General features: G+C 41.0%; 1 protein-coding gene across 6 annotated transcripts in view; it reads right to left on the reverse strand.

Moving 5' to 3' along the window:
- Positions 1 to 27,512, reverse strand: part of MLXIP (MLX interacting protein) — a 55,335-nt gene that overhangs the window by 10,447 nt on the left and 17,376 nt on the right. For 3 of the 6 annotated variants that reach the window (XR_009960154.1, XR_009960153.1, XM_062589994.1), the window contains exons 2-15: positions 17,745 to 17,851; positions 17,311 to 17,396; positions 15,828 to 15,917; positions 15,514 to 15,555; positions 13,927 to 14,098; positions 12,814 to 12,903; positions 11,820 to 11,911; positions 10,990 to 11,653; positions 7,971 to 8,092; positions 7,152 to 7,338; positions 6,251 to 6,375; positions 4,192 to 4,293; positions 2,245 to 2,372; positions 1,064 to 1,187 (exon numbers count right to left, since the gene is read on the reverse strand). Coding sequence is in view for 3 of the 6 variants with exons in the window: in XM_062589994.1 (XP_062445978.1) it covers positions 1,064 to 1,187; positions 2,245 to 2,372; positions 4,192 to 4,293; positions 6,251 to 6,375; positions 7,152 to 7,338; positions 7,971 to 8,092; positions 10,990 to 11,653; positions 11,820 to 11,911; positions 12,814 to 12,903; positions 13,927 to 14,098; positions 15,514 to 15,555; positions 15,828 to 15,917; positions 17,311 to 17,396; positions 17,745 to 17,851 (2,131 nt within the window). In the remaining 3 variants the exon portion in view is untranslated. Of the gene's footprint in view, positions 1 to 1,063; positions 1,188 to 2,244; positions 2,373 to 4,191; positions 4,294 to 6,250; positions 6,376 to 7,151; positions 7,339 to 7,970; positions 8,093 to 10,989; positions 11,654 to 11,819; positions 11,912 to 12,813; positions 12,904 to 13,926; positions 14,099 to 15,513; positions 15,556 to 15,827; positions 15,918 to 16,845; positions 17,037 to 17,310; positions 17,397 to 17,744; positions 17,852 to 27,512 lie in introns of those variants that run through there. The other 3 variants (XR_009960155.1, XM_062589996.1, XM_062589995.1) reach the window with 3 other exon arrangements.

Genomic DNA, 27,512 nt, shown 5'->3' on the forward strand with positions numbered 1-27,512 from the left:
AGTTTTAACAGTGCCAGGGTAATTCACCGAGTTGGTTCCAACTCCTGGTGTATTTATTTCAGAAGGTGGTTTGAGAAATGCATCTGAAGGCTCGGAATATGTGAGTTTATCATGTTACTCTTAGATGGGGCTTTCTGACTGCAATCAGCAGCATATGAGAAAGTGGCCCAAAGCAATCTCAGCACTGTGATACACCCTCATCTTCCTCAGTGTGCTAACAATCAAGATAAGTCTAATGATTGCCTGGAATATTAGAGAGGATTTGCATGTTCTTAAAAGTCTTTTACAGAGTGACTGGAACAACGACAAGGGTATTCTATTGGTATTCTACTATTACAGGGTATTCTATTCTTGGGTTATCTTTAGTAACCCAAGACCACATTACTCATTTCCCTTGTACATGCAACAGAAACTACAGTATTTTCAGATTTGTAATGAAGCTTCCTTCTCTTTCTTACAGTCATTTCATTTTTCATTAGTACCTTCCCCTGGGCCTTGTCAGCTTTTACTGCAAGATATTCTAAAATATATCACCATATGCTAAGGATTCAACCCAGCTGATAGAACAACTGTTCCCTCAGAATTACATTCTGACCTGCAAAGGGAGATTTGGGAACACTGCTTTGCCTATGAACTGTCACCAACTTCAACCGCCTTTCTCTTCCACCCAGCATCATGTACCACTAGCTACCCAGACTCCTATCTTCATCCCTGGTAACTCTACCATGCTCTCTCTCTTCCAAGTTCTGGAGGCATTTAACATCTTGGAGCAACATAAAATAAATATGTTCTCCGATTAGCAAACATGTGGGAGATTTTCTTTAAACAGTCATTTTCACTGTTACATTAAAGTCCTCTGTTTTTCTAATTTACTTGAAACAGTGAATGAGTTCTGCCTCATAACAGCCTATAAGGCAAGGATTCACATCCCCATATAGATGTGAAAACTGAGGAAATAAGTTACTTTACTTAGTTTAAAATCTCAGTATCAGAATCCAGAGTTCTTGGTTCCAAACACATCAATACCAAATCTGATATTCAAAAGATTAATATTAAAGGATACAATCCAAAACTTCCAGTTCTGGAGGGTCCTGTTTCTGACATACTCATCGAACATACTCCTCATGTGATCAAATCTTTGCCATGTTATGGGAACCCCTGTAGCAGGGAGCTGCTGTTGACAAGAACTGAAAAGAAGATATCCCGAGGTCAGCATCTCACTACAAAGGACATACTCCCCTTGCAAATTAAAATGTAAGGTGAGGAAAACATGCATCCCCAGTTTCTCAGACCGAGGTAGCTTCCTACTAAAAGGTCCACCCAGTATTTATTTGTTATGGCCAGGAATACATACTGTTTTCCAATCAATTTTGTCTACATTCATGTAGCAAAGCAACTTCTCAAGCTGCTACACACTTCTTATGACAAACAAAACTAAAAACAAAGTATAACACATAACAAATTGTTTTTGGCATCCTCTCAGAAAAAAGCAAATTAGAAGTTAAGGAAAAATTTACAGACTTACTCCTGAGCAATATTACAGAAGAAAATGTTACAAAGATTCTTAGGAAAGAGATCAGTTTAAAATAAAACCAAACAGATGTTATCATACTTTAAAAAATAATAAAAGGTTTTGATATATTGGTTAGCCTAATTACATAACGCCTAACACTTCTGTGGATGGAAGAAAAAACACTGGGGATCTCAACATGCTTTGCAATAAAGCCTAAATAGCATAAACTCATGGAGGAAACTGAGGCACCAGAAAGGTGAACTGACTTGATCAAGGTTACATTCAGTCAGCAGCAAGGCTCCTTAATTCCAAGATCTAGTTCCTACCTACTTAGCTATATTGCTTCCAACAAAAATAGGTTGCATTTGGAAAGAAAGCTGCAGCAAAGTTATCACGAAGAGTTGGAGTGCTTGATCTCCAGTAAGCCTAGCTTTAAAAACAATCATCACTGTCTCTATTTCTGAATTATTCTAACTAACCTGATGTAGCTTTTCTGATGCTACCACTGATGTGCATTCATGGTCAGAACTTGCTGAAAATCTATACAGTTTGCTACCAGTGCCCATTCCACAACAACTTTGGTTTTTTTGTCTGGAAGCTGGTAGCAACTGTACTTGTCCTCTATACCCATTTGTTGTTTGGCATGACACCTGAGGCAAACATCCCCTGTTGTTAGCCAAAGCAACATTCCACCTGCATGGCTTCATTACAGAAATCTCCCCAAATCTCACATGATGGTAGCGTTTAGCTCCTCGATTTCTTCCCGAAGACGCCTGGTTTCCTCTTGCATCTGTGTTCTTTCCTGCTGTAGTTTAGCGATATATTCTACTGTTTTCTGGAGAGTGATTGCATGGCTGATCTAGACCAAACACAAACATACAGCTCACTTTCTGGAACAAAGCTGAACAGATGAAGAATTTGCCCCTAACCTGTTGTAACACCCAGAAAAGCACTTCAGCACCTTTAAGTTTCTTCACCCTAGCAAAGCACATAGATAGGCAGGCAGAAACACTATGTTAACATTCTCATTTCTCTGACTCCCATTTGCACACTAGCACAGAGAAAGGTGTTTACAATTGTTTTCTTCTACTCCAAATTTTATTTTTGCTACTGTGTTCTTTCTTGGAAGAAGTACTTCAAGAAGTATTAAAATGCTATATTTAATTATTTGTCCTTTTAAAAATATTTACAATTTTTAGGAGGGATGTGCTGCATTTCCTGATACACTTACTGTGCTGTTAGAAGCATCATTCCAAGTTGATGATTTAGATTGCTTGATTTGGGAAGCCTGAAGTTACTAAACAGAGGTATCATGAGCTAGCTATCACCAAAGGAAATAGAAATAATGCCACAGATCTTTTTCAAAAACTTCTTCCAGTTTTGATGAAAGAATTAAAAATTTGTACTTGAAAAACAAAACAAGCCAACATTTTATTTAAGTTTTCAAAACTGCCTACTTTTCAAATAGGTTATTCAAAATAGGAAGTGAAATTCTGGTAACTTACAGCCTAAATGTATATAAAAGTGATGTAAAGAAATCAATCAATATGCTGCTTAGAACGTTCTTGTGTTTAAAGGACATTTAGAACTCTGTTGTGCTGACAAGCCTATGTTGCAATGATTTTGCTTTCAGTTTAGTGAGATAAGTTAGCTAGCATAGACAAAATACGTTCTTGATTCAAACAAAGCCATTTGCCCAAGCCCATTTGACACTGAGAAATCAACTGGGATTTTTTTTTCTCCCTCTATTATTGTATGCATAGAAGATGAGCAACAGAGGAAAAAAATTGAGAATATTTTCAAGTCTGCAGACACACAGCCAAATTCTTGAAGGTGATACTGGTTGTCAAGAGATCTAGTGGGATTTTCAAAATCATCTGAAGTAGTCAGGCTCCTAACTCCATCAGGAGTAGAAAATGCAGAAACTTCCAGAAATCTCGCTGGACACTTTTCATCCTTTGATGCACTGACATGTTTCAACCATATCTGCAGCTGCACGAGGTTGCTCTGCCATGTTCCTAGCTGACCAAAAGCGGTAGAGCTGCTTCACAACGTGAAGCCTAAGCTAACAAATTGTTCTCATAGAAAGATGTATTAGCTCAGGCTCAACATCAAGGTGTATTAGGTCAGACTCAACATCCATATCAATGACATCTACCTGTCTTCCGGCTAGCTCATGGTGCAGGCAGAATAAGCTCACAACACTGTCTAGACATACCCTTCTTAATGCCAGCTAAGGGGAACAGAACATCGTGAGTGAGTGTAAAACACCACTATGTCAGAAGAAAAGCGACATAACAGTAAATACAAAGTCAACTATGCTGCACACATGACAAAATTACTACTGGGTTGCTGGGAGAAGGACTGCAAGTATCAGTTTTCTTCTTTCCCTGTTGGCTTTAAAGCCACGGCATCTCACCAGGTAAGATTTGCTGAATGTTTGAAATGCATTGAAAGCAGACTATCTGAAAGAAAAAGGGTGCTCTCACAATTTTCTGACAAGAAGCCACAAATTTCTCCTCCTTCCCTTTCCAAGTCCCCCAGTTCAAGTATCTTCACTGACTGCCTGATATTCTTAGTCAATAGCAGAGTGATTAATTTTATTAACAATTCTTTTCAGAATGGCTCATAGTTTCTCAAATTTCATATTAAACTGTTAGTGATGACAAGTTACTTACCGACTTGGAGTTGGCTGAAACCAAGCTGTTCAAAGTACTGAAACCAATCTTGATATTAAACCTTCGTTTTTGTTCTGCTGAAATATGCTTCATTCTTCGATTCTGCATAAAGAAAATCAGCTCAATCTATGCTGTTTTCCTCTACCGTTCTACTTCTACAATTATTTCAGCTACTGAAATTCACAGTGTGATTTTTGTTGAATTATGGCATTCAATCTTCTTAGTCCAAACAACATGGCTATAAACTTTTAAACAATTATTTGAGAAATTAAAACGTGTCCAGTTTATTACATTCAATTCCAAACATTGTAAGTTTTCTTTTTAAAGTAAAAATTCCTACTTTCTTCAAGATTGTTAAACAATTCTCTTTTCTGAAGTCTAATTCTGTATTTAGGGACATGCAAATTTGTCTGCTGGTGTCACCTGCAGACAAGGAAAAGTATCCGCAGCTGTGACCTACACTAAGGATAAAACTTTTATCAGTAATTAACATTTTCATTTGTAGCATTAAAAACTTAGAAGCTATTTCTACACAATCCTTGGAAGAAAATAAGGCATTTGTACTTTGAAAATGTGTTTCTCTGCAGAACCGGGTGTCCCAATATTAAATCACTACCACCCCATTTTATAATGAAAGAAAAGTATGCAATAAAGCAGTTAAGTGGCTGCTCAAAAACAAATCATATGCAGGTCCCAGAGCAGAATTGAGATTTCCAGTGTCCTCCATGTTTCTCCACACTGAAGAAACAATTTTACCCTGCAATAATGGAATTGCTTAGTCTAACCATTTGCCTGGAGACAGGCAAATCTCACAGTTTCTCTCCTGTCTTAGAAAAGAGTTACTGATAGAAAACATTCAATACAATTCCTGTCAACAGAGTAAGCTGGAACAGCTATAAAGCCTGTCTCATTGCAGTGCCCCTACTTTTAAGAACACTGCTCCATCTGGTGGCTACTTACTCATCAAAACCATGTCTTCATTCCCATCTGGGGATCACGAAAGAAGGTTGTTTTATTTTTTTTCCCCAAAGGAATTTGTTCCTTTGTTAACTTACTCTTTAGCAGCAACAATAGGCTGCAACAACTGATCGCGAACGTTTACGTTCAGCAAAGAACTGCAAGCTACCATGAATATCTTGCAGAACACTCAGCAAGTAGCACTCTGATCCTCCTCTGTAACAGAAATAGAACTAGGTACAATCACAGGCTGCAAAGGTTTAAATTCCCCTCTCTGCCTCAGGATTATCCAAGCTGACACCAACTCATGGAGTGTAAAGAGAGAGAGAAGCACCAGCTCATGGGGTGTAAAAAGAGAGAGAAGCGAAAAGGGGGTTGTCACTTGCAAAATGATTAAATAACACTTCTTTCACAACAGAATGGATGGAGGGTTAGAGTTGATTTTCATGAAATTGGTTATTTTTTGTGGAGAAGTTTTTCATATCATCCAAGAATATGTTCTGACAAGGTATAAGGTACAACCAGCACTTTCAGTTGCCATCTTATCCCAATAATTCCCAGAGTGTTTTCCAGCTGTAACCAGTAGCTTCTGTGCTCCAAACAGGAATTCCTCTGTGAAGCAGCACAGCAACACTGGAAACATGTATAAGCTCAGCAGGTCAAGAACTCCAGGAATGGCCAAGGCCCTGCAGGCCTGAAGAACCAGAGGAGCTCCAACAGAACAATGGCTAAAAGCCACGTTTAGAAAACTAATCCTGAAATCTTTGACCAAGCAAACTGAAACCTGTCGTAAGACTCCTGTGAGCCACAGCAGGAACTACTGTCATGACCATAATGACCTGCAGAGCTACAGTTAAGCCTGGACCCTCTGGGACCAGGAATGAAGCATGGTGTTAAAGTCTGACATTTTAAATTGAACAGAGCAGCACAGATGCAGTGTAAGCCAAGCCCAAGAAACAAATATTTCACTGCTCCCAAAGCACTAGTTACTCTCTAGTCCACACTCAGACATTGGGAGAGGAGAGGGAAAAAAAAAAAAAAAAAAAAAGAAAAGAGCTACAAAGGCAAACAAGAAAAGTATTTCCAAGGAAAGGACACACACCTTCAATGCAGCTATCTGAGGGTCAGTGGTAGGTTTTCCTGAGCAGCTGTTCTGAGGAGACTGAGGACTGGGGCTCTGCTCGGAAGTGCAGGGGGAAGCTTGACCTGAATTCTGACAGTCTCTGCCTTCATAAAAGAAAAGAAAGACAAGTCATATACAAAAGGACTTTTTGTAGCAAATGTAACTCCTGAGAAGTTTCTATTCAGAACACAATCAAAATATAGTCAACTAAGTTATATTCATTGACACAGCAGCTAAATGCTAGTCAAGATTACTTGGAAAGCTTAATATTTCATGACATGAGAATATCGATATATCATACTCCTCTCACATACAAAGCAAAAATATACTGAATGTGCAGGCTCTAATTCCACTGTTCTGCTAGACGCTCATTTGAGGCTCTAAAAGCCTGGGACCTGACTAATACTTACAATCCATTTGCCAGTGAAATGAGCATGCATCTCTCTAAACTCCTCTATCAACACATATACCAAAGGAATCTTTGCACCTACCTACCATAATGCGAATTGTATCTGAGATCCTCTGATCAAAAAATCATAATTACAATACTGAACAACAAAATTATTCAGCACTTTCTACATAGGTGTCTTTCAAATCGGTTTGATTATTTCTCTGTGAAAATGATGGTGCTTCCTTTTAGAAAGGAGTCACAGAAAGCACAAAATCACAGCAACTGTTAAACGACAGTTTAAAACAAATATTGGAAACAATTGGACGCAAGTGAAGCTGCAGGGTAAAAGGGCCTAAAAAGCTGTTCCTTCAAAAATTATTCTGGGACCTCTGTTCAGTGAAATCTTACAGGCTCTTTTACATCTTACCTAACCAATGTAAATGCTCTTGCACATGCAGCAGAGACAACGCTTGGAGCTTTCTAACTTACTAGGTGTAGGCGAGGGAACTTGTGAACTGCTACTGTGGGACGGGATTTGCTCTCCTTTCACCAACACATCCTGGACTACGCCTGGAGAGAAGAGGTGCGAGACTGCGGACTGGGTTTGTTGGCTACTTGGCGCTTGCTGTGCTGGACCAACCAGAATGTTACTGTGGAACTCTGTCACCCCCGGAGCCTGGGAACAGCACAGGGAAAAACATGGAGAGAGAGAGAGAGGGAGAGAGAGAGAGATTTGTTACCTTGCTTTTCACTACAAGTGACAAAATAATACATGATAAACAATCTGATGACATGAAACAAAGGCTAATGTGAGAAACTGGCAGGGACTGAAGTCAGACTTCTGGCAGGAGACCAGTGTCTCTTCGTAACTTAATGCAGTATTACAACATGTCAAGAACACAATATACTAAAACTTACTTCTCTCTTCTTCTATGTAACATATTGGAAAAATATATTGGTTCAGGTACTGAAGGCACACTTTCCAATTTGTAATTGGAAAGTTGCGCGCGCTATCTTTCTAGCTTCTGGATGATTAAAAAAAAGGCATAAATTATCTCCACAATACTGCATATACATGCATCTTTATAATCACGTTGTGTGAGACAGAGGCTGTGAAGACTAGATAGCGCTTCCAGGCACACGAAGTAGTGAAAATAAAAATAAGCAAACCATAATGCTGAATGTACAAGCATATATGCTGGGTAACAGGAGAGATTTAGGAGACTAGTTAGCCTCCTGAGCACATTACAGCTCTAGCTATTTGCAAGCAACACACCTAAAAAGAAAAATATTTTTTCTTCTCCTTACTCTGGCAATTCCAGCTGGTGTAATTGCAACATTAGACTGAGACATGGCTGGAGTCAAAATCCCCTCTCTTTTTAAAGGTGCTGGAGTAACAATCACAGCTCTGGACTGTCCCTGAAAGGCAGCTGAAGAACACAATTAAGTTAGAACAGTTAAAGAGACAGAAAAAAGATTGGAGATTATTTTGTATGAAATAACTTGGCATGGAACAGGGGAATAGTTTAATGGGCACCTATTTGCAACATGGAATGCTACTAGTTTAATAATCTCGGTCCCATAAATCCAGTAGACAGGACTCTAACACCACAACTATTTCTGAGGCTTCTAGTATGACTGTTACTATTTCAAGGTACATTTACAGAGATATCTAGTAAATCAGGGACATACAACATGTCTTCATTGCATCATAGCTGGGTTTCACAGGAGGAGGATCATCTTCATCACCTCTCCTCTCACATCCATGCTGCTTGGATCTCAGTCTTGCTCTGCTGATCCCTGACAGAAACCATCTGAGGGATGCACATTCTCACTTCGTGCTTCCTTGTCCATGTATTAAATTTTCACTCCTTTACCACCTCACTCTATCTCCTCTCACCATCTGAGTTTACAGCCACTTTACATGACACATAGCATGGCCTCAGCTCTTCTTTGTACTGGTAAGTCATGATGTATGAAAAGAGTCAGAATAGTTCAACCGTCGCCAACTCACACCTCAGCAGTTTAGCATGAGGATACTGAAGACTACATAGAGCAAAACAAGGAGACAATACCTGATACCTAATGTTTTGCATCAGCTAAAGTTTTTGTACTGCCTCTATTGGAAAGTCCTGTGGATTGCACAACTCCTGGAGGTCCTGCTGTGTATCTAGCACCCAGGTTTATCTGGTAGAGAGCATAGTCACTCTCACTGATACAGGTAGCTCACTTTTGATCTGAGCATTCCCACCCACAAAGTTGGAATTATCCCCTTTCCACTGTTCACTGCCGTACTGTCCAGCTGTACTCATGACATCTATAATAAACAGAAGAGCCTGCTCTTACCAGTGCACTAATTCTACTGCACAAATGTGGTATTTCTGACTTCCACATTTGGGTAACTGCAACAATCAGCATGTTTAGATGCCCCTTCAGAGGTTTCCATCCTACATATGCATCTTCTGTAAACTCTCCTCTCCAAATTAGAACATTTAAGCTGTAGAATTGAAGCACAGTTCTTTTTCATGTGAAATCTTGCACCTGATGAGATAACTGGAACAGATTTCTGAGTCTTTATTTCACATGACAATAAACATAATATATCCCTTTCCAAAGAAGGTTATAATGCAATTCACTTTATAGTCATGAGGTGATCTGTGTGTCCTGAACACACATGACAGGCATAAATGCCTCAGTTACGAGTACTAATGTTTACTCAATTGCCAAAAATGAAACTCCAGTCTTGAACTTTGAGCCTGAGGTCACAGTGATTTTGGAGCACTGTGATCCCTGAACACATGCTACTGCCACGAATGAGAAACAAAAAATAAGTCTGGATGAGAAACAAAACTGTTGGTTTTTATAGTGCAGAAGTAACTCCTAAGGCATGGGAAAAGTGACATACAGGATGAGGAACAAGGTATATAACTAAGGAGGCACTGAGTAAGCTAGGAGCAAAGGCTTTCTGGCAACGAGCATTGCCTACAATGTTTTACTAGATAAGTAATGCAGGTCTTGACTGCTGAAGGTACATTGTCTCTTGCTTCATAACAGGCTACAGGCAGAAATAGGGCCAGGTGTACCCTAGTGCTATTAACTGTGGACTAACTTGTTCCCAGTGACATGCTAGAATTACATCCTCAGGTCTGTTCTACTCCTGAACAGCGATTTATTGATGGGTAATAACAGTGCCAGTCCCTGGCAGACACACCTACTCCCTAGCAAAGCCTGTTTCATGACATTCCTCCAGGCAGGGGTTTTCTTGGATTACTGTGGCACATTTCAGGTGGCTGAGGCCACTCTGCCATCATCCAGTACAAGTCTGAAGATAGTATGCAATAATCTCAAGAAAAAGTGTATTGCCTGTCCTGCCACAAGAACTGCCAGCAAAACTCTCTCTCTGCTCATATTTGCTGTTCTCAGCCTCCTGCAGCATAAATTTCTCCAAATCATGCCCAAGGAATGCAATTGTGGAGGTCTCAGCTTATCAGTTAAACAGTGATTCATTGAACTAAAAAGATCACATACTCCTGACATCATCTCAGGAATCTTTAGATTGTTTGAGGCAAAGATTCCCGATTCCCTGCATGCTCCATGTCCTATCCCACTTAAATGTTTGGTTCCCATCAGTCCAGTAATTGTCTGCAAATCTGTGCTCCCATGCTTCTCCCTGCATGCACCAGCACATTCCAACAGACATTCCCTCGTCAACCCCGGCACTATGTCTCAAACAGTTTCACGCACACTAAGCCCAGCCTCAGAATACAGCTGAAGCAGGTAGATACTACCCTGGTATTACAGAGGGTAGTGATGCACAGATAAGCAAAGTGACTTGTCCAAGCCAATCAGATGAGTCAGTGACAGGGACAAACTTGCCATTCTCCATCCCACACTTGTCTCCCTGCATCTTCCTATTCTGCTGTGTGCCTAAGTGGAGCAGAGGTAATCAGAACAGCTTTAAATATCAAAATCAAGGCTTCTATGGGGCAGGAGTGCAGAGTTCTAGTCAACCCATAGGTAGATGCATCTACAGAGCTCAGCACAGATTTTACAAGGAGATACAACCTTGGGGCTGAAAACTGCGCAGCAAACCACCCCTTTAGCAGTCTCTTTGCACACTCTCAACAGAATTGCTTCCAGTCCTAGCAGCAGTCCAGAGCACCCCATCGTGCAGTGTAGCATGTAGCCACATTCCAGAGGATTTGTGGGTCCCTAGGACACACTTAGCAAGCTGCATTTTCAGTCATTATTTTAAAAAGAAAAGCAAGATCACTCCCTCCTAGTAGACCCACTCAGTAAAGAGAAACACCGATCCAACGCCTCTCACCTGGGGCGATGAAGGCATTCTTTAACACTAAGGACACTGTTTCAGGCTTCGGAGCAGGCACTATTTTTTGTGACTGTTTGGGCCTTGTTCCAGCACTGGCCAGGGGAACAGCTTTAGGGAGTGCGAATGTCAGCTGGGACTGAACCTGGGGCTGGGGATGCCCCTGCAGGACAGCAGTCTGGAAAGCCAGGTTACAAGGCACTCCTGCCCCTGGCTGCTGTGTTGCCAGGACAAGGTTCTGGCTCTGGCTGAAGGTGGTGGCAGGGGCATTGTGGGTCAGCGTAGCAGAAGCTGTGTGGGTGATAACTGTAGATTCACAGAGCCCAAACTTTTGGGTTTCTGGGGCAGCAAAAGCAGATGGTGGAGAGCTTAAACCAGTATTCAGAGGCACTGCAGGCAACGGGGACTGGTGCTGTGGGGTTGCAGGTTGAAGCAGTGGCAGAGGAGTTTGAAATACTGGGACAAAAGGTTGTGGCCCGCTGAGAGACGAGTCAGGAGTGAAGTCCGCTGGCTGGATGAAAGATTCCCCACTTCTAATGCTCGAGCACTGGTCAGTGCCAACATCAGGAATGACAGGAGCAGGTACTGAGGAAGCAATCAGTCCATCACTGAGGCTCCCCGTTGGAAGTGCGTTGGGTAATGAACCTGACGGCAGGACAGGAGACTGACAGAAAAGAAAAATATTTCTGATTCAGAGTTGACCCCTGAAACTTTTCATCTGAGCCTCTTCTCAATTCCTTCTGAAGCAGAGAACATGGCTCATAACTGAAAGTCTATATGACACATACTTGTTTGAGTTGAGTGTTGTAAACCTCAAGAACCAACCTTACCTGAGAAGAATGGCTGCTGCTGTCTGTTGTAACTGAACTGACGGCAGACACAGAGGGGAAATAATTACTGGAACGACTGGATGCGAACAAATCTGAAATATGAGAAGCCGATTATTAATCTTCTATTTTTCATATTGATGAGACAGCATTGCTAAGTAACACAAATACACAGGAATCTAAATATTACTTAGAAAATAACAAGACCACAAGATTTTTGTTTCACGCAACTGCTGACTAAGAAATTAAATGTTGTGTTCCAGAGGAACTGATCTCCTCAAGGTAGGTTTCTTCACTTTTTATAGAAGCCAAGAATCACACAAATTCAGTGCACTGTTTAAGGTTCACCAATATGCAGATAGTCAAGAGCTGATTCCCACCTGTCCCACATAACTCAATAAGCTGATGCAAACTGCATGCAGCCCCAGCAAATAGATATAACTTCCTTCAAAATTCATAACAGTCAAAGCTGTCAGGAGTAATGTCATATGTAACTTTTGAGAGGACCAGCAAATGTTCCAGGCAAACAAAAATGTTTTCAACTCTTAAACACAGGAGCTGACATTTCATCTTTAAGAAGTGTTAAATGGGAAAACCTTAGTGATTCTGTGGGCGATGATTAACGCAAAAAGTTCTCCTATCTTCATCTGATATTCTGTATTTAATTATTCTATGACCTAAGATCTAAAAGCCATTCTTCTGAAAGCCACAATTAACAAATAGTCACACAGTTCAAACACTGGGATAAATAAACCTAAAGTGATTTTCAGAGTTGGATAAGCAAGGAGTTGGGATCACAATAACAAGAGAGTCTTCCCACACATGCATCTGCTTGAAATAAACAACAATGAAAATGTCAAATATTCTTCTCCTTTCAGTCAAATTTCGTAACTTCTGAAGAGAGTAGATATCGGTAAAGCTTAGTTTTCTGTTAAACACTAGCTCATAAATCACTGCAATTTTAAAGAAATTAATTGATAGCATTTCTGATTCTTACCCTGAAAAGGCTCAAAAGCATCCATGAAATCAAAATTTGGCTGGAGAGGAATAAGCCCTGGTTGAATCATGTCAGCATTTCCTAGGTGAGCTGGAAAATTCAAGAGAGGTTAGCTTTGCATCACCTGCACAGTAACATCAATAGGAATTTGGCACTTGGCTAGAACTAACACACCACAGCAAGGCTTGGCCAGGACATTTACATAAAAACTGCTGCTGAAACAGGATGGGCATCTGCTCTGCTTCAGGATTACAGTGAAGTTCTGAGATCAGATTGTTGGGGAATTAAACTTTGAACTAGTGAAAATGAAGAGGTGAAACTTTCAAGGTCTGACTAACAACTAGGGTAGCCTAGCCTGGACACCTCACAAGCTTACAGCTCCCAGACCTCCTGTCCTGTCCCTGCTGCACAAGACATCAGCTTGCTGTGAATCAGATCCTGAACCACCAGTTTATAACACTGTGTTTTAAAATAAACCATCACCCATTTCATTTTGCTTTATGTACACTTCTTGTAAACCGCAGTGGCTCTGGAGTTGCTCAGACAGTTCAGATATTCATGCAGCAAGGACAGTACATAATGGACATCTGCTGTCCCATTAGCCAGTCAGAGCCTTCAGTTAGAGAGAGGTTGACAGAACAGCATAGCTCTCAGGATTGTTTTTACAGATGTGACTTCATCTGTTCTAAGGGACATACCCAAAGATTTTGAGGCTACATAAATGAATAGGTATTCCTTAGAAATATGTATGTATTTATACACACAAACACATACGCACATATAAATACATACATATTGTTTGAGATAAACAACGTCTTCACCAGTGATAAAGGTAAACAGTGCTCACGACGGGCAGACTTATTCAGAGCCATATTAGAGGTTATATCAGGAACACTGAGTAAGAAGCCAAGACAGAAATGATATTTGGATGAATAACTGGAATTTTATAACCTAAACAGCTATATTCCCTGGGCTATTTTTATCTTTATCAGTAAAGTAAGACATGCTTTCTTAAGCACAAAATAAAACAGGACTAAAAAAGCAAAGAAACAAACCAGACATCTCCTAGAGATTCTCACTGCAAAATCAACATAGCTAACAGCCAGCAAATACCTATCTCTCTGGGGTTTGGCCAGGAAACCAGCTGATGTGAAGACAGTGTGGAGAAGAGTGTGTCGGTGAACTCAGACATAAGCATATCTGCATCCAAGAGGGAGCCTTCCTCCATGGGCACTGGAGTTTCTCTGCCATACCTTCTTTTTTGCCAGAGGACCACATCATCATCCTGCCAAAGGAAAGGAAGAAAAGTCAGACTGCCTAGACACAGGAAGGTAAAGCAGATACATAAGAACAGTCTCAATTTTCCTTTTTTTTTTTTTTTTTTTAAGAGAAAGAAACTCTCCCTCAGGAGCCATTCAAAGTGACAGAATTCACATACAGCCTGCTCCAGCACCCTGCCCCCTCTCACATTAGTCCACCTACTCTAGCTTTTCTACCTTCTGTCACACTGTATCAAATCAGCACTCTATTTATTCTGGCCTATTTTACATACTAAACAGACAAATTTCTCCCCTAGTTTGGCATCAGCATCATCTCTTTATACTGAAAGAGATCGGTGGTACTCCTAATACAATAACCTAAGCTCACTGATTTGAACAATAACAGAAAACTTCAGTACAATATCACCATATTCTGGGGGAAGATTTTGCACAAAGCCAAAAATGATTTTAAGAACACTTCCTACTTTCATTGATTATATGCAGTTCTTGTGCCTACAGTTTAATAACTTTTTCAGTTGAATAAAGATTTAAAAATAACATGGACAGCAAAAACTCAAAGCAAACACCCCCTCCCCGTGTCAAAGTATTTCTAAATATCTGAAATGTAATTTGGTGTAATTAATCTGACTCTTTACGAGGTATGTTTATGTTCTTGTGGGTAAGAACAAGTACATCAAAATGACAACGTACTGTGACTTGGCTTATCCTTCCTTCACTACAGGCTAAGCTAAACTGCATTGCCTTACAATGCTGCAGACTGAAAGCACACACAGTCAGGTTCCTGAGGCTGAGCCAGTCTGCAGCACTAGCTACAGGTGTGTGCCATGATGGCACATCAGAGCTCAGGGTAAAAACAGCTGATTATTTTGTGAACCTGGGACAGATCCAAACTTATGCTTAGCTAAAAACAGTGCTTCTGATCATCAGTTTATGCCCACAGCAGGTTTGACAGCTTTAGGGGGCATGCTAAATGAAGATGCTGTTGTTCCTCCAAACATCTTGCCTTTCCTGGATCTTGGCAGACTATTTGCCTGTGCTGTGGCAGCAGGAAGCTCTGCAACACATAGCACACACATCCTCATGTATCCAGTTACACAAGCAAGGCGATGGTGCCAGTTACAACTCAGCAACAAGATGAAATAATGTGCCAGCCCTCAAAGAGATCGATCTTTCTGTGCACCCAGTAACAGTTCTTTTCTTTTGTCGCAACACTTTACATTCAGCCTCTCTTCCACCCAATTTAAATTGGAAAATTTTTATTGCTCTCTATGGTGCAGAAGGTGTCTGACCTTAATTAAGACTAAAGCAAGATGTTTGTCTTTAGATTCTAATCAATGCAAGCTACTGCATGTTACAGCTTTGTTACTTATTGCAGATTCTACAAACAGAAATGCTGCCACTTATCAGCGATATTACCTACCCTGACCAAACTTGAAAGATCTTCATCTTTGTGTTTCTGTAACTGCAAAAGGAGAACAAAACAGACTTAAAGTTAAAACAGAACCTGTATATGCCAGTAGAAGATCTGATTTTGCAAAACTCTGATTATGCACAATTAGTCCCTGCATAATCATTTTTAGTTTAGTGGAGCTAATTAGATGAGTATGCCTGCATTAGCTTATCTTTAGTTTTAGGTATTTTTGCATGCTAGCAAGAATAGCACTGCAACTTAAAAAGCAACAATGTATTGCTGCTAGTTCAAGTAAGTTACTTTTACTGTGCAAACCAACAAACCCTTTTCTTGAAGTAGGTTCTCCACTGGTGGTATTCCCTGATGACTATTTCAATTCTTCGTTTCCAATATTTCCCTTCTGTTGCAATGGCCTAAGAACACAACACATACCAAGAATTATATAGAATCACAGAATAGTTGAACATTTAAGAAAATAGATTTTCAAGCAAAATTTCAGGCAGAAAAAAAGAAAAAAGAAAGAAAGCATGCTATTTCTATTTCTATCTGAGCTCATTTATCAACAGACCACAGTGTCCCAGAATTCAGACATCACAGAGCAAATCTGACATAGTACCAGTTTCATCTTTCCCACAACAAACAAGTAAGAGATGACTTCTGACTGCAGCGTCAGCATCTCTCGTATTGGATCAATCATAACCAATATTTAAGACACGGGAAAAAAAAACTAAAAATAAACTTACTAAAATATTGTAATGTATAAAGCTTATAATACCCTGCCCTGCAGCAAACAGGCAAAGAGAATTTCACAAGATTACATGAACATGCATGTGCATACACAAAAGCTGTTAAGTACGACACAAAGCAATAGAAGCCTAAAGTCCAGCTCAGGGAGAAGCGTGACCTTGCAGGCCACATACTGTACACCACTGCCCTAACAACAACAAAAGGATCAGAACAATGTGGGCCTCTAATGTATCACAGATACCAGTGTATGATAAACTGAGGACAGCAGACTAATGAGAGCCTTAACGTAACTTTCTTGGGTTTGTGGATCATCTTTCAACAAAAACATTAACATTGTTCTTTTCTGGGACAGTTCCACAAACTATTCTGGAACTCCTTTCAGTAGCAGTTGCTACCTTGTTGTTTCCTAGAAGGATACAGCATTTATAAATTATTCTGGAATTACACAGTATAGAGAGAGCCAAATATTGCAACATCAGGGGCCTCACTGGTTTTCTGCAAGGAGCCAGAGGGCACCTATTAGTCTGCATGTATGTTCACAGCAGCACAAAATGAAAGTACATAAGCCCATATTCGCTCTTTTTGTGAAGTTACCTTGACAGAGAAAAAAAAATTGCTTGTTGTCTTGGAATCGCATTTCATCAATTGAATAAAGATATAGAAAACATTCACAGGCCGTCTTAGATTCAATCCTGAAAACAGTCAGCACTCTGATTTCCCACAGACTTCAGCAATCTCTTCAGCCAGAAGAGAACTGTGGCTGTCAAAATCTTTTAACTGTTCAAATTCCACTTCTATGGCTTATATTTCACCCAACTAGAACATAGACATAAGTTACATAGATAATAATTTGTCTTTGGATTGCATCTTGATCAGCTTAATACGATAAAATTACAAACACTGGCTCAACAGTACATAGTCTTTATATTGATGTTCCTTCTAGATAGATAAATGCACCAGAGTATAGACTTGCTATGCTGTTTTATATCCAGTGGACTAGAAAATCTAGTTACAATTTCTAGATCTCCCTGGTACAGACAGTCCTCAGGCTGTACGTACTTCTGGCCGACGATGTTCATCTACATCAACAGAGCCATCCAGTGGAGTCACAAAATGGCACACTGGATTCTTGCGCTTCTCCAGATCTGAAACAAAAATGAAAAACTGAGTTCTCAGCATGCGCAAGCTCTTCACAGTGTCCTGTTACCTGAATGGCAAGATGTGAGAAAATCTAGCCAGGGTTCCTTCCAGATAGCCACCAGGAAATGGGGAAATTTCAGACTGTATTGAACCATACAGTGCAGTGTCAGTGTAGAGATTTGTGGAGAGGATTGATCCAAAGACACTGTCACGACAACTTTCTAGACGTTTACGTCATTAACAATTTCTGAACTTTCCAACAGACAGTAACTTCAGCTCTCCTGTCTTGCCTCTTCTGTGTATGTCTTGGAGAAAATATTTTATAGTGAAACGCAATTAAGTTTGATACCTACACTGCATGTACCATGCCCTCCAGATGGCGTTATTGAGGCGGATTTTATCTCTCCACTGAAGCTTCAAGCCTTTAAAATTTTTCCATTTCGGTGAAACCAGCTTCCCACTGAAATAAAACACAGAGAAAAACATTCTGATTTCATTTTTTTCTTGCTCCTCTCTTCAAGTAGTGTCCTCCTAAAATTGCCAAACTGCCAAAAGAAGAGAAAGTACAACAAGCCATGCTTGGCCAGCAGGTTTTCCTATATGCTGTCTGCATATATGCTTTGGCCAAGGTTTGCCAACCTAGATGCCAGAGAGAAGTCCACCTTTCAGGTCTCCTTCAGATTCTGCTGACAACTGTGACCATAAGTCTTCACTACACTGCGGTCACAAGTATCTCAAGTAGGACTGCAACTCATTTTAGTCAAAGGCCATCTTCTCCTTGCCAGTATTGAGCCTTCTTGAATGCCAGCTGCACTCCTCCGAGACATCAGCCTGGGAGCTTCCATTAGCTGAGAATAACATTGCTCAAAATTAAGCTCAAACCGTGGCCTACAGCTTCTTATAGGTTTAGCTGGGTTTTAGCTTTGCCTGGCCTGGATCCTGACAAGGAGCTGGATGGTAAATTAATTTTTGCAGTTCCTTTTGATTGTCCCGGCTGGTAACACTGGAAAGGAGGAACAAAACACCAGCTCTGGCCTAAGAAGAACTGTCACCCACCAGTTCTGCAAGGGACCACTAAGACTAGAAATAGTAACTCTCCTCTAAGGAAAAAGGAGGGTGGAAAGAGGCACAGCTTATGTGTGAACAATCTTCTGGGGATGAAGAAGGGAAAAAAAAAAGAGAGAGAGAGAGAGAGAGAGAGAGAGAGAGAGAGAGAGAGAGAAACAGAGACTCCAACAATCACTATATAAACACTAACTACCCAACCCTTAAAACACACCTTTATGAATCAGTAATCTTAGGTTACTGACAGAGCAGAGGAAGTAGGAAATACCAGTAATCTAGTAAATCTCACATTACAGATTAAAACATAGGTATTGCACCTGTCCCAAGGTCCTTCCTTGTTTTTATGGTTTTATAGTCATGCATCTTCCTACTTTATGCTGTTTGCATGTCTTCATTGTGTTGATCTGCTTCTGTTGTATTGAATATGACAGTGCACCAAAAGGCAAGAGGTTCCTCTTGAAACATCACACGCATCAGGCCAAGGTTACAGCACTTGCTTCTCTTCACTTGTAGTGAAGAGCATGTGAATGGGGAACACGAACACCACTGCCACCAAATACTTTTCCCCCTCAGAGAAAAAGACCAAGCACCTGGTCAGCCAGGAGCGACTTCTATGCTCAATGACACCATACAGTTCCAATGACACCATACAGATACTCTAGTGCTGAGGCCTTGCATATTTGACATCCCACAGTCAGTAGAAATGCACTCAAAGAGTCACATATTTTTTCTTTGAAGTCTCTGTTTTAAACTTAAGCCCTAAAACCATAGTGAAACTAGGAAGTACATCGCCCAGAAGTGCCAGGCGCTTCACTGTGCTAGCTGCGGAGGGAGACTCGCAGCTTGGGAACTGCTCATTCCCAGCCTCGTACTCAGTCTAAGAAATCTCCTCACAGCTTCTTTTTAAGGAAAATTTGCAACACAAAGCCTCTGCAGACTACACAGAAGACCCCAAAATGCTAGAGCTACCTGTGGTGAGGTAGTAAATCGCTGCGTCCTTCAACTATTTGGCTCATGGCTCTCATTTTTCTTGCTTGCTAGTACCACAACTGCTCTTATTCCCACAGCTGCTACAGCAACGTAGGAGCCAACGCCAGGCCTTAGCCCACCGGACAGAGAAAGAAAAACCAGCTAGCTTTCTTTTAATTTTACCACTACTGTGCATTGCCAGTTGTAGCAATAGGTTAAATCACTGTCAGGTGAGCTGCTGCCCAAGGGCAGGAAGCTTTTTTTGTTTTGTTTTGTTTTTGCTCCTTTATCCTATTTAAAAATAAATTGCTGTGCTTTAGTACACACATGGAAGCAGTACAGAAGCCCGACAAAAGTACACTAAAAGGATTAGGGCAATTCTCCAGCACGAGTAGACCAGTGACCAGCTCACGAGGGCTGTGTTAACCACAGCCCCCAGCTACCCCTCCGGCGTCAGTCTGAATCCTCTATAATGAGGATTCTTCTCCTTACGCCAAAAGGGTTGAGGCAACTTTGGGACTCTGGTGCTTGAGAAGCAGGAAAGCACAAACAGAATTTGGTACACAAAATGGGCCAACGCTGGCTTCCTCATGGCAGGAAAGGCTGGCTGGAGTGAGCAACTTCCCAGACTAGAAGTAATGGAAAACAATGTGATCTGTCAGCAAGGGAATAGGAAAAATAATTATCAATTTATTCATGTTATTCTCTTTAGCTGGGCTCTAAGGCACTCTGTATAACATGTACTCACCAAGGTCTTTAAGAAAGCCTCTGTTACCTCTTATTTTGTTTTATTTTGTTTTTTCCTTCTCCTTTTTTTTTCTGGAACACTGACATGCCACTCTCTGAAACATGTCTTCCCAAACCCCATTTCTGAGTTATTTCCAGTTGAGGAAAGCACCTCTAGGTTAAGCATGTTCTCCCTCTGCTTTCCAGCTGCTGCAGGCTGAGGGCAAATGGTGCATCTCCATCCCTTTCACAATCCAGCCTAGATTATCCCAGTCTGTTTTCAAGTTTTCCACAAGTTTTTTGCTCCTCCCTTCATTTAATGGTCTCACCATCTCCACAAGCTATCTCATTACCTTCACTGTCTTCACTGTGCAGCTCTGTCATAAAATCATTGTATATCTTGGCTCACCACTATTTCTAAACCCAGATTAATATACACCTCTCTATCTCTCATATGCACGTTAACAGTTCAGAGAGAGAGAGAGAGAGAGAGATTAATACGCTGATGCATCACTCGAACACTGATACAGTGCCTACATGCCTTTGACTAAGAAATCTGTCAACATAATGTTCATCTCTTGATCGCTCTGTATGACTGGATAGTCTGCCAAAGCAACAGCACTCTATTACTTAGTTAATCTTCATTCAAAATAACAAGAACACCCGCATTTTCTGCGGAAAACCTGAAAGAAACTATCACTATTTCTTGTACGCTCCTAGGAGCCAATTAAAACTGGAATTAACACACATAGTTTAAAACATTTTCTATTACATTCTTACAAAACACTAAACAAAAATAGTGCATCAAAAGAAGGAAGTGATTAAGAACCTATTCTTAAAATAATTATTATTTTTAGTTCCCATGGGAGTAAAGCGCAAGTCCAACGTGAGGTCATAAGAGAAACGGCTTTATCCTCAGTGGAGACAAACCAGCGTGAAGCTGAGAACAATATTTAGATCCTACTCCAAATTCCACCTGCATCAGCAGTCAGTGTCTTTGAACCACACTGTAACTGAGAGCAGCTGCCTAACTCAAACTCACCTGCCGGTTTTAAAGCAGCAAAACAAGAAAATCCAGAGTGACCCATTGCCTGCTGCCCCTGCCAGCTCCCTGACCCCAGGACCACTGCTGCTCCTACAAGGAGCACAGAGCAACTTGGCGCCCAAGCAGCGAGCTGCAAGGTACCATCGGTGGTACACGTGAGAGCACACACGGGTGGCCCGTGGCACCAGTGGGGACAGCCCCATCCACACGGGCGCTGCAGGCAGGGGCTGGTGCTGCACGAAGGCCGCTCACGGAACAGGAGCGCGGCACGCACGCGGGCAGCTGGGCTCTCGGTTAAAGTCTGCAGGCGTCCTCGCTGCCAGCAGCCCTGCCGGCACTGCCCACACACGCAGTGCCAGAGGAACACCAACTTTCTCATCTTCATTGCTATCAAACGTAGCTCAAAACAAAGTGATGAAAACCATGCGGGTGGGTAATATGCAATAAATTCCTGGAATTTATTGCATATCTCCCTTGGAGAAATTGCCACTTCCTGAAACCAAATGACCTCGAGTAGCTTAATCTTAGCAACTAAGAAAGCATCAGCTGAACAGCAGACGGAGCTGGAAATCCCCTTGCATCCCAGCGCCCCGGGAGGAGTCACAGCATTTCCAGAAAGAGAAGCTGCAGACAAACTCGTCTGCCACCTTGCAAACCTCGCACTGCAACTTTCATCTACGAGTCCCAGATATGCCAAGAGAGGCTGGATTTCATTCCCGAGCTTTCTGATATACAATATTTCTTCCCAGCTCAGGAACCCCCTCAGGCAACTGAGATCTGAACAGGCAGATATGCAGCACAGATCTGTAGGAGTAACAGAACTGTCTTTATTTTCAAAATTCCAGTAAAAGTAGCTGTATTCTAAAAGCAATTAAAAGCCTTCAAACACTACAAGATTTATAGTAAAGTGTAAGAAATAGATGGCCACTGTGAGACTGTGATCTGATTCCCTTAAACACAATACACTTGATTTAAAAAATATTTTTATTTAATAGTCTGAAATGTAATTAGAAAAGCTGTGCATTCTAATACATAGCAAAACATATTTTTACCTTGGCAACTTTCAGTTTTATTTGAAGTTTTACCTTTACAGAAATAAAACAAAATGTTGAGATTCTCAAAATTTAAAATAAAGCATTTCTGGAAGAAGAAGGTATTTGCATGGCTTGAAACATTTTGGACTGTTCACAAAATCACAGTACAGTTGAGGTTGGAAAGTGTCTCTGGAGATCACCAGGTTCAAGCCATGCTCCAGCTGCCCAGGCCTAGCTCCAGCTGGCATTGGAGCATCTCTGCAGATGGAGCCTCCACGGTCTCTCCAGGCAAGTGGAGACCATGACTTGGAAGAGCCTGGCCCCATCTTCCTGACACCCTCCCATTCGATCAGATCTCCCCGAGTTTTCTCGTCTTCAGGTTGACCAGTTGCAGCTCTCTCAGCCTCTCCTTGTACAAGCGACGCTCCAGTCTCTTAATCATCTATTTCTGTTTGCACTAAGAGCTAGCAAAGTGCAAGCAGCTGGAATTTGTCTTATTTTTAACTAAAATATTCCAAGAATCATAAATCTCCAGTCTACAAACCAGGTAATATCTTAACTGCACCTACACAGGTATTTCTGAACACTGTTAGTTCCAGCTACAGTTTAACACCCTTCTGCCTTCCCACTTTTGGGAACTACCTATGGGGAGTTGTTCTCTCCTCATCTTTATAGACTTTTAAAAAGCATACGTTACAGATGACTTCCACTGACAATTTGCAATAAACACAATTTAAAGGGTGCAGCTAACAGATACCGCCCGCAAGAGCAGTCAGCGGGTTGACCTTCTTCCTTAACAGGTGTAGGGCACGCGAGACAGCCATCCATCCCGGTTAAGATGCAATAGCTCCCTGCAATTACAGCACTGAAACAATTCAACTCTACTACCGAAGTCAGTGGAAAAACTCCTGACATCAATGGAAGTAGGACTGAGCTCTGATATACGATGACTCACAACAGAAGAATCCCCTGTTCTCCTCCCTTAGATCAGAGGATTTTAAAATGAACTTCGGACAGCATAAACCCATGCGACACTACCACACTCTGGATTAGGACAAAAAAGGACACTTATCCGTGTGCAAACCCAGAAGTGTTTTTTTGGTTTGTTTGTTTTTTTAATTACTAACTGTTAAATCTTTATTTTAAGAAACATTGGTTTCTAAAGAGAACACTGAAGTGGCAGAGGAGAAGGAAAGTTAAGATAAGCACTTCCCATATAGGACTAAATCTCAGGAGGCAGGTTTGGACAGCTTATATAAACTCCATTAAATCTGAATTAAGTGTTATTAAATGAAAACTATGTAATATAGTACAGTAGAGCCTACTTTTTTAATATAGAGAGCTCAAATGATCTATTAAGTTGTTTCTGCTTCAACTTGTAGTTCCCAGCCTTAACAAGCCTCAGAAATGGTCAAAATAGTAGCATATCATTATGTCTCAATTTTTTCTAATAGAAGACAGTAGGATGTTCCACTTTGCCTTAAATTACAATCTGAAAAATCCCCTTCCCCCATTCAGAAAAAAAAATCAGTTCATTCTCCACACCACGGCACATGAATGCTGCTGAGCAAGGAATTTCAGCTGGCAAGCGTCTGGCAATTGTAGTGAACTAAACGCTCTGCAAAACAAGCGGTCTCTCAAGCACCCGGAAGGGAAGACAGGCACTGCCCGATGTCCTCTTTAAAAATTAGGAAACAAGCAGTGAAGCTGATTTATACACTCATGGCTACAAAGCAGGTGACTGACAGAGCTGGACATGCGACCCAGCTTTCTTGACGTGCTTCCACACTCTGCATGGAAAAACCTCGCTTCTACCCTCTTATCTTTCGCTTATTTTGATACGCGGGGACAAGGCAATCTTGAGCTAGAGCTGGCTTTCCAGCTCCAGAGAAGTTATTTTTTCCTTTTGCGCTCTCAGAGCACCTGGCCTAGATCTATCGTAAATGGAATTTAAACACAAACCTCTGAGCTCCAAGGCTCAGATTCCACTGGCCTGACCCTGCTGCCCAAATATATATTCCCAGCAAATGCAGCTAAGGCACCTTGAAAAGCAGCTTCTATACACTTGCAGGAGCCACTTCTCATATAGACCATAGGGGTCTCATGCACTGTAGTTTTAAGCAAACTAATTATTTTGTTTTCAGACCTAAATTCTGTAAATTTGGTTACAGAAACAATCTACAGAAGTGTACTTCAGTTTTGTTTATTTTACAGATTCCCACTGCCCTTGTGCCAAAAGCCTCCTTTCCCCTTTGTCAGCTCCAGCTCCCACTTCTTCGGGTTTTTTCTGATTCCCTCCTGTATGCGATCATTCAATTTCTGTTTATGAAACAGACTGCAGAGACACTTAAGATTTTTTTGCAAGTGTTGGTAATAAGGATCTTTTAATTTAAGCAATAAAAAATTTTTCTAATTTGATATTAAAGTAGATAACTAAATTAGCCTTTTCAGCAACAAAGAAAATGAGCTTTTTGGCTTCTTCCCAGCATTTTTTTTTTAAAGGAGTGGTTTTAGTTTGTTTTTTAATCTCCAATCTGTTTTGCTGGGGAGCTGGGCCTGTCAGCTCAGCTCTCTATGCGCCAAAACTAACAATATTTCCCCAAACAAAGGTTCATTCAGAGAATCAGATTATAGGCATTGTGTCGTGGAGCGGGGAGGCAGGCAAGTGAAACAAAAACATTCCTACGTTGAGTGAACGCATGTAGGACTCGTGAGGAGGCCACGCTTTCACACTGATGCTTGTTACTACTCCTAATTACAAAGTCAATCCTAGCCACAGCCCTAGGAAGCCAAATGCAGAAAGCGCTCTTTTTAAAAGCGAGCGTCAGGGCAGCTCATCTTCTCGAGGTTACCCAGGTCATCCGCCCACCTGAAATCTTCCCGTGGCAGCAGATTCAGGCTGTGGAGGGACGCTACACTGCCCAAACTCCACAAACGATGGTAGAGAGCTTTGTGCTGAGATTACATCAAACGTGCTGTAAAACAACCAAACTGCCCCACTGTTCTAGTCCTCTCCTTTCAAAATAATGCTTCAGCCTTGAAGATATATTAGAACAGACATTTTTCCCCCATTGTGAGAAACACATTAAAAAATCTTTAAAGAAAAAACAAACAAACAAACCCCAAAGAAGCAGGCGTCATGTGAGCTATGAAAGGGTAAAAATAATACTGAAACAGTATGGTGTGGAGGGAAAAATAAAGAGTAGTATAAATATCAAGGATGTTCAGAGGCTACAGTGTCCTTCAACTAGCATCTATTTAAAGACTCAGAATATTTAAATAGTTTCTCTTTTCCAGTCTGAAATCAAGGGATATTTCTAAAAACATTCCTGCTTTTCAGACATTTGTCCAGCATTGACTCACTTTACCACAAAAGCTGCAGAGGCTTCACAAGTGTTGTCACTCCTAACGTTTCATGGCAAACCACAAGTAGAAGTGAAGAGCACATGAAGTGAAAATCATGAAATTTGTTTGATATCTTTAATATTTTTCACAGGACAGGGCACTCCACTGTACATGGGCCACCGCTCACCAAATATCAAGGCCCTGTTCCAAACCTCAGGGTAATGTAACTTCTGAAAAATCATTGGAATTTCTTTCTTTCTTTTTTTAGTATGGGAAACACATTTTGCCTTAGCTCTATGACTGGAATAACCTGAACTGCTTTGACTGAGTTTTCATCCAAAAACCATAGGCTCAGACACATGAAATTTCAAGTTGGACAGTTAAACAAAAATACAGTTACACAGAGTAGGAATTTGTGGGTAACTAAGAACAGGAGGTGTTACTAGTGCTGTCTACAATAATTACTGGGTAAGAGGGTGGAAAGTCAATTCCTTTTAATGTTTTCTGCAGTGTAGCTTAATGCCTCACGTTTTAAATAACTCACCCTTGTAACAAAATGCGCCTGTTATCTCTGTATTTAAAGTAGTATGTATGAAACCAGCTCCCAGAATGCCAGACAGCTGTTCTCAGCCTGCAAGCTGCACGCCAAGCAACTGAAGTCAATTTACTGGAGACGCAAAGCTCAAATCCAGCCCCCTCTCCAGCTCCCTTTCTCTCCGCTGCCAAGTCTGTGCACAAAGGTTAGTCTGGCTCAGGCAGTGTTGTGTCCTGGACCAGAAAATGAGCATCCAGCATCACTCACATAAAAGTCAAAATTATTTTAACACAGCAGGCCTGAGAATTTCCAATGCAGAGAACACATTCCCTATGCTTTGTACGAAAGAAGCAAAAGATAAACCAGGTTTAGCATCCCGCGTGACTTAACATGCTATGGGTCATCATCATAGCTACTGTGATCAGCAGCAGTGATGGGTGTGAAAAGTACCAGATTTTCTTTGCTGCATCATCTTCACCAATAGCTTTATTTTCATCTCCACCTCTCACGTACGCCTCCTAAAAAACAGCCACTGTACTTGGAGGACACTTTCTTCTCCTCTCCATCACTTCCTTCTCTTCATCTTACCTCCCTGCTGCTCAAGTAAGATTTGAAAGATCTTAGTGAAGCAAAGGAAGCATTTGTTTATCTAACTATGTTGCCACTGGCGTAGTAAGAGCATTACAATTAGTTCTACTGTGATCTTTTCTTACAGTTCCTTTACAGGAACAGTTTTCCTACTCATATCAAGTATTATGATGATGAACATCTTGTTGCCTTGGTAAACATATCAGCAAAGCAATTCACATTAGATAGTAAACTTTGCTTTCTGTTGTCTTTGAAGTGTGTTCTGCATCCTCTCATGTATGATGAAAAGTACAAACGTCTCATTTTCAAAACAGCTTCAGCATAAAGGAAGCGATCTTGCTCGCTATTTTCATAGTCTTTTGAAATTTTTAACTTCTTCCTGAAACTTAACTTTTATCACTGGCTTTCGCTTGGCTCTTCAGATCAGAATATACATCACAGAGCTGTTTTCAGATACAGATGATCAGGAACGGATTGCTGCTGTCCAGCTCTCCTTCCTTTCCATTTCAAAGGATAGCTGCCACCAAGCTCCCTCTTGTACAGAGCTATGATTGCATCAGGATCATTTTGCACGTTAAGGCATTAGCCTAGATTAATAAGTTTATCAATATGTGATAACCTGGAACTTGGCTTTAAGCACTTAAACTGTGGTTCAGAGACTTCTCATGCACAGAACTCTTGAGAAACCCAAACAAACCATAATCAGCAGAGCAGATCAGCACAGCGCTTTCAGCACTGCACAGACCAACAGGAACTGAGAGCTGTTTACTGAGTTCAACAGGCAGAGAAACCTGAAACCAGCCCTTCTGTGACA

Source organism: Rhea pennata, chromosome 17 (genome assembly GCF_028389875.1).
Source record: "Rhea pennata isolate bPtePen1 chromosome 17, bPtePen1.pri, whole genome shotgun sequence".
In the NCBI taxonomy this organism is placed as follows: domain Eukaryota; kingdom Metazoa; phylum Chordata; class Aves; order Rheiformes; family Rheidae; genus Rhea; species Rhea pennata.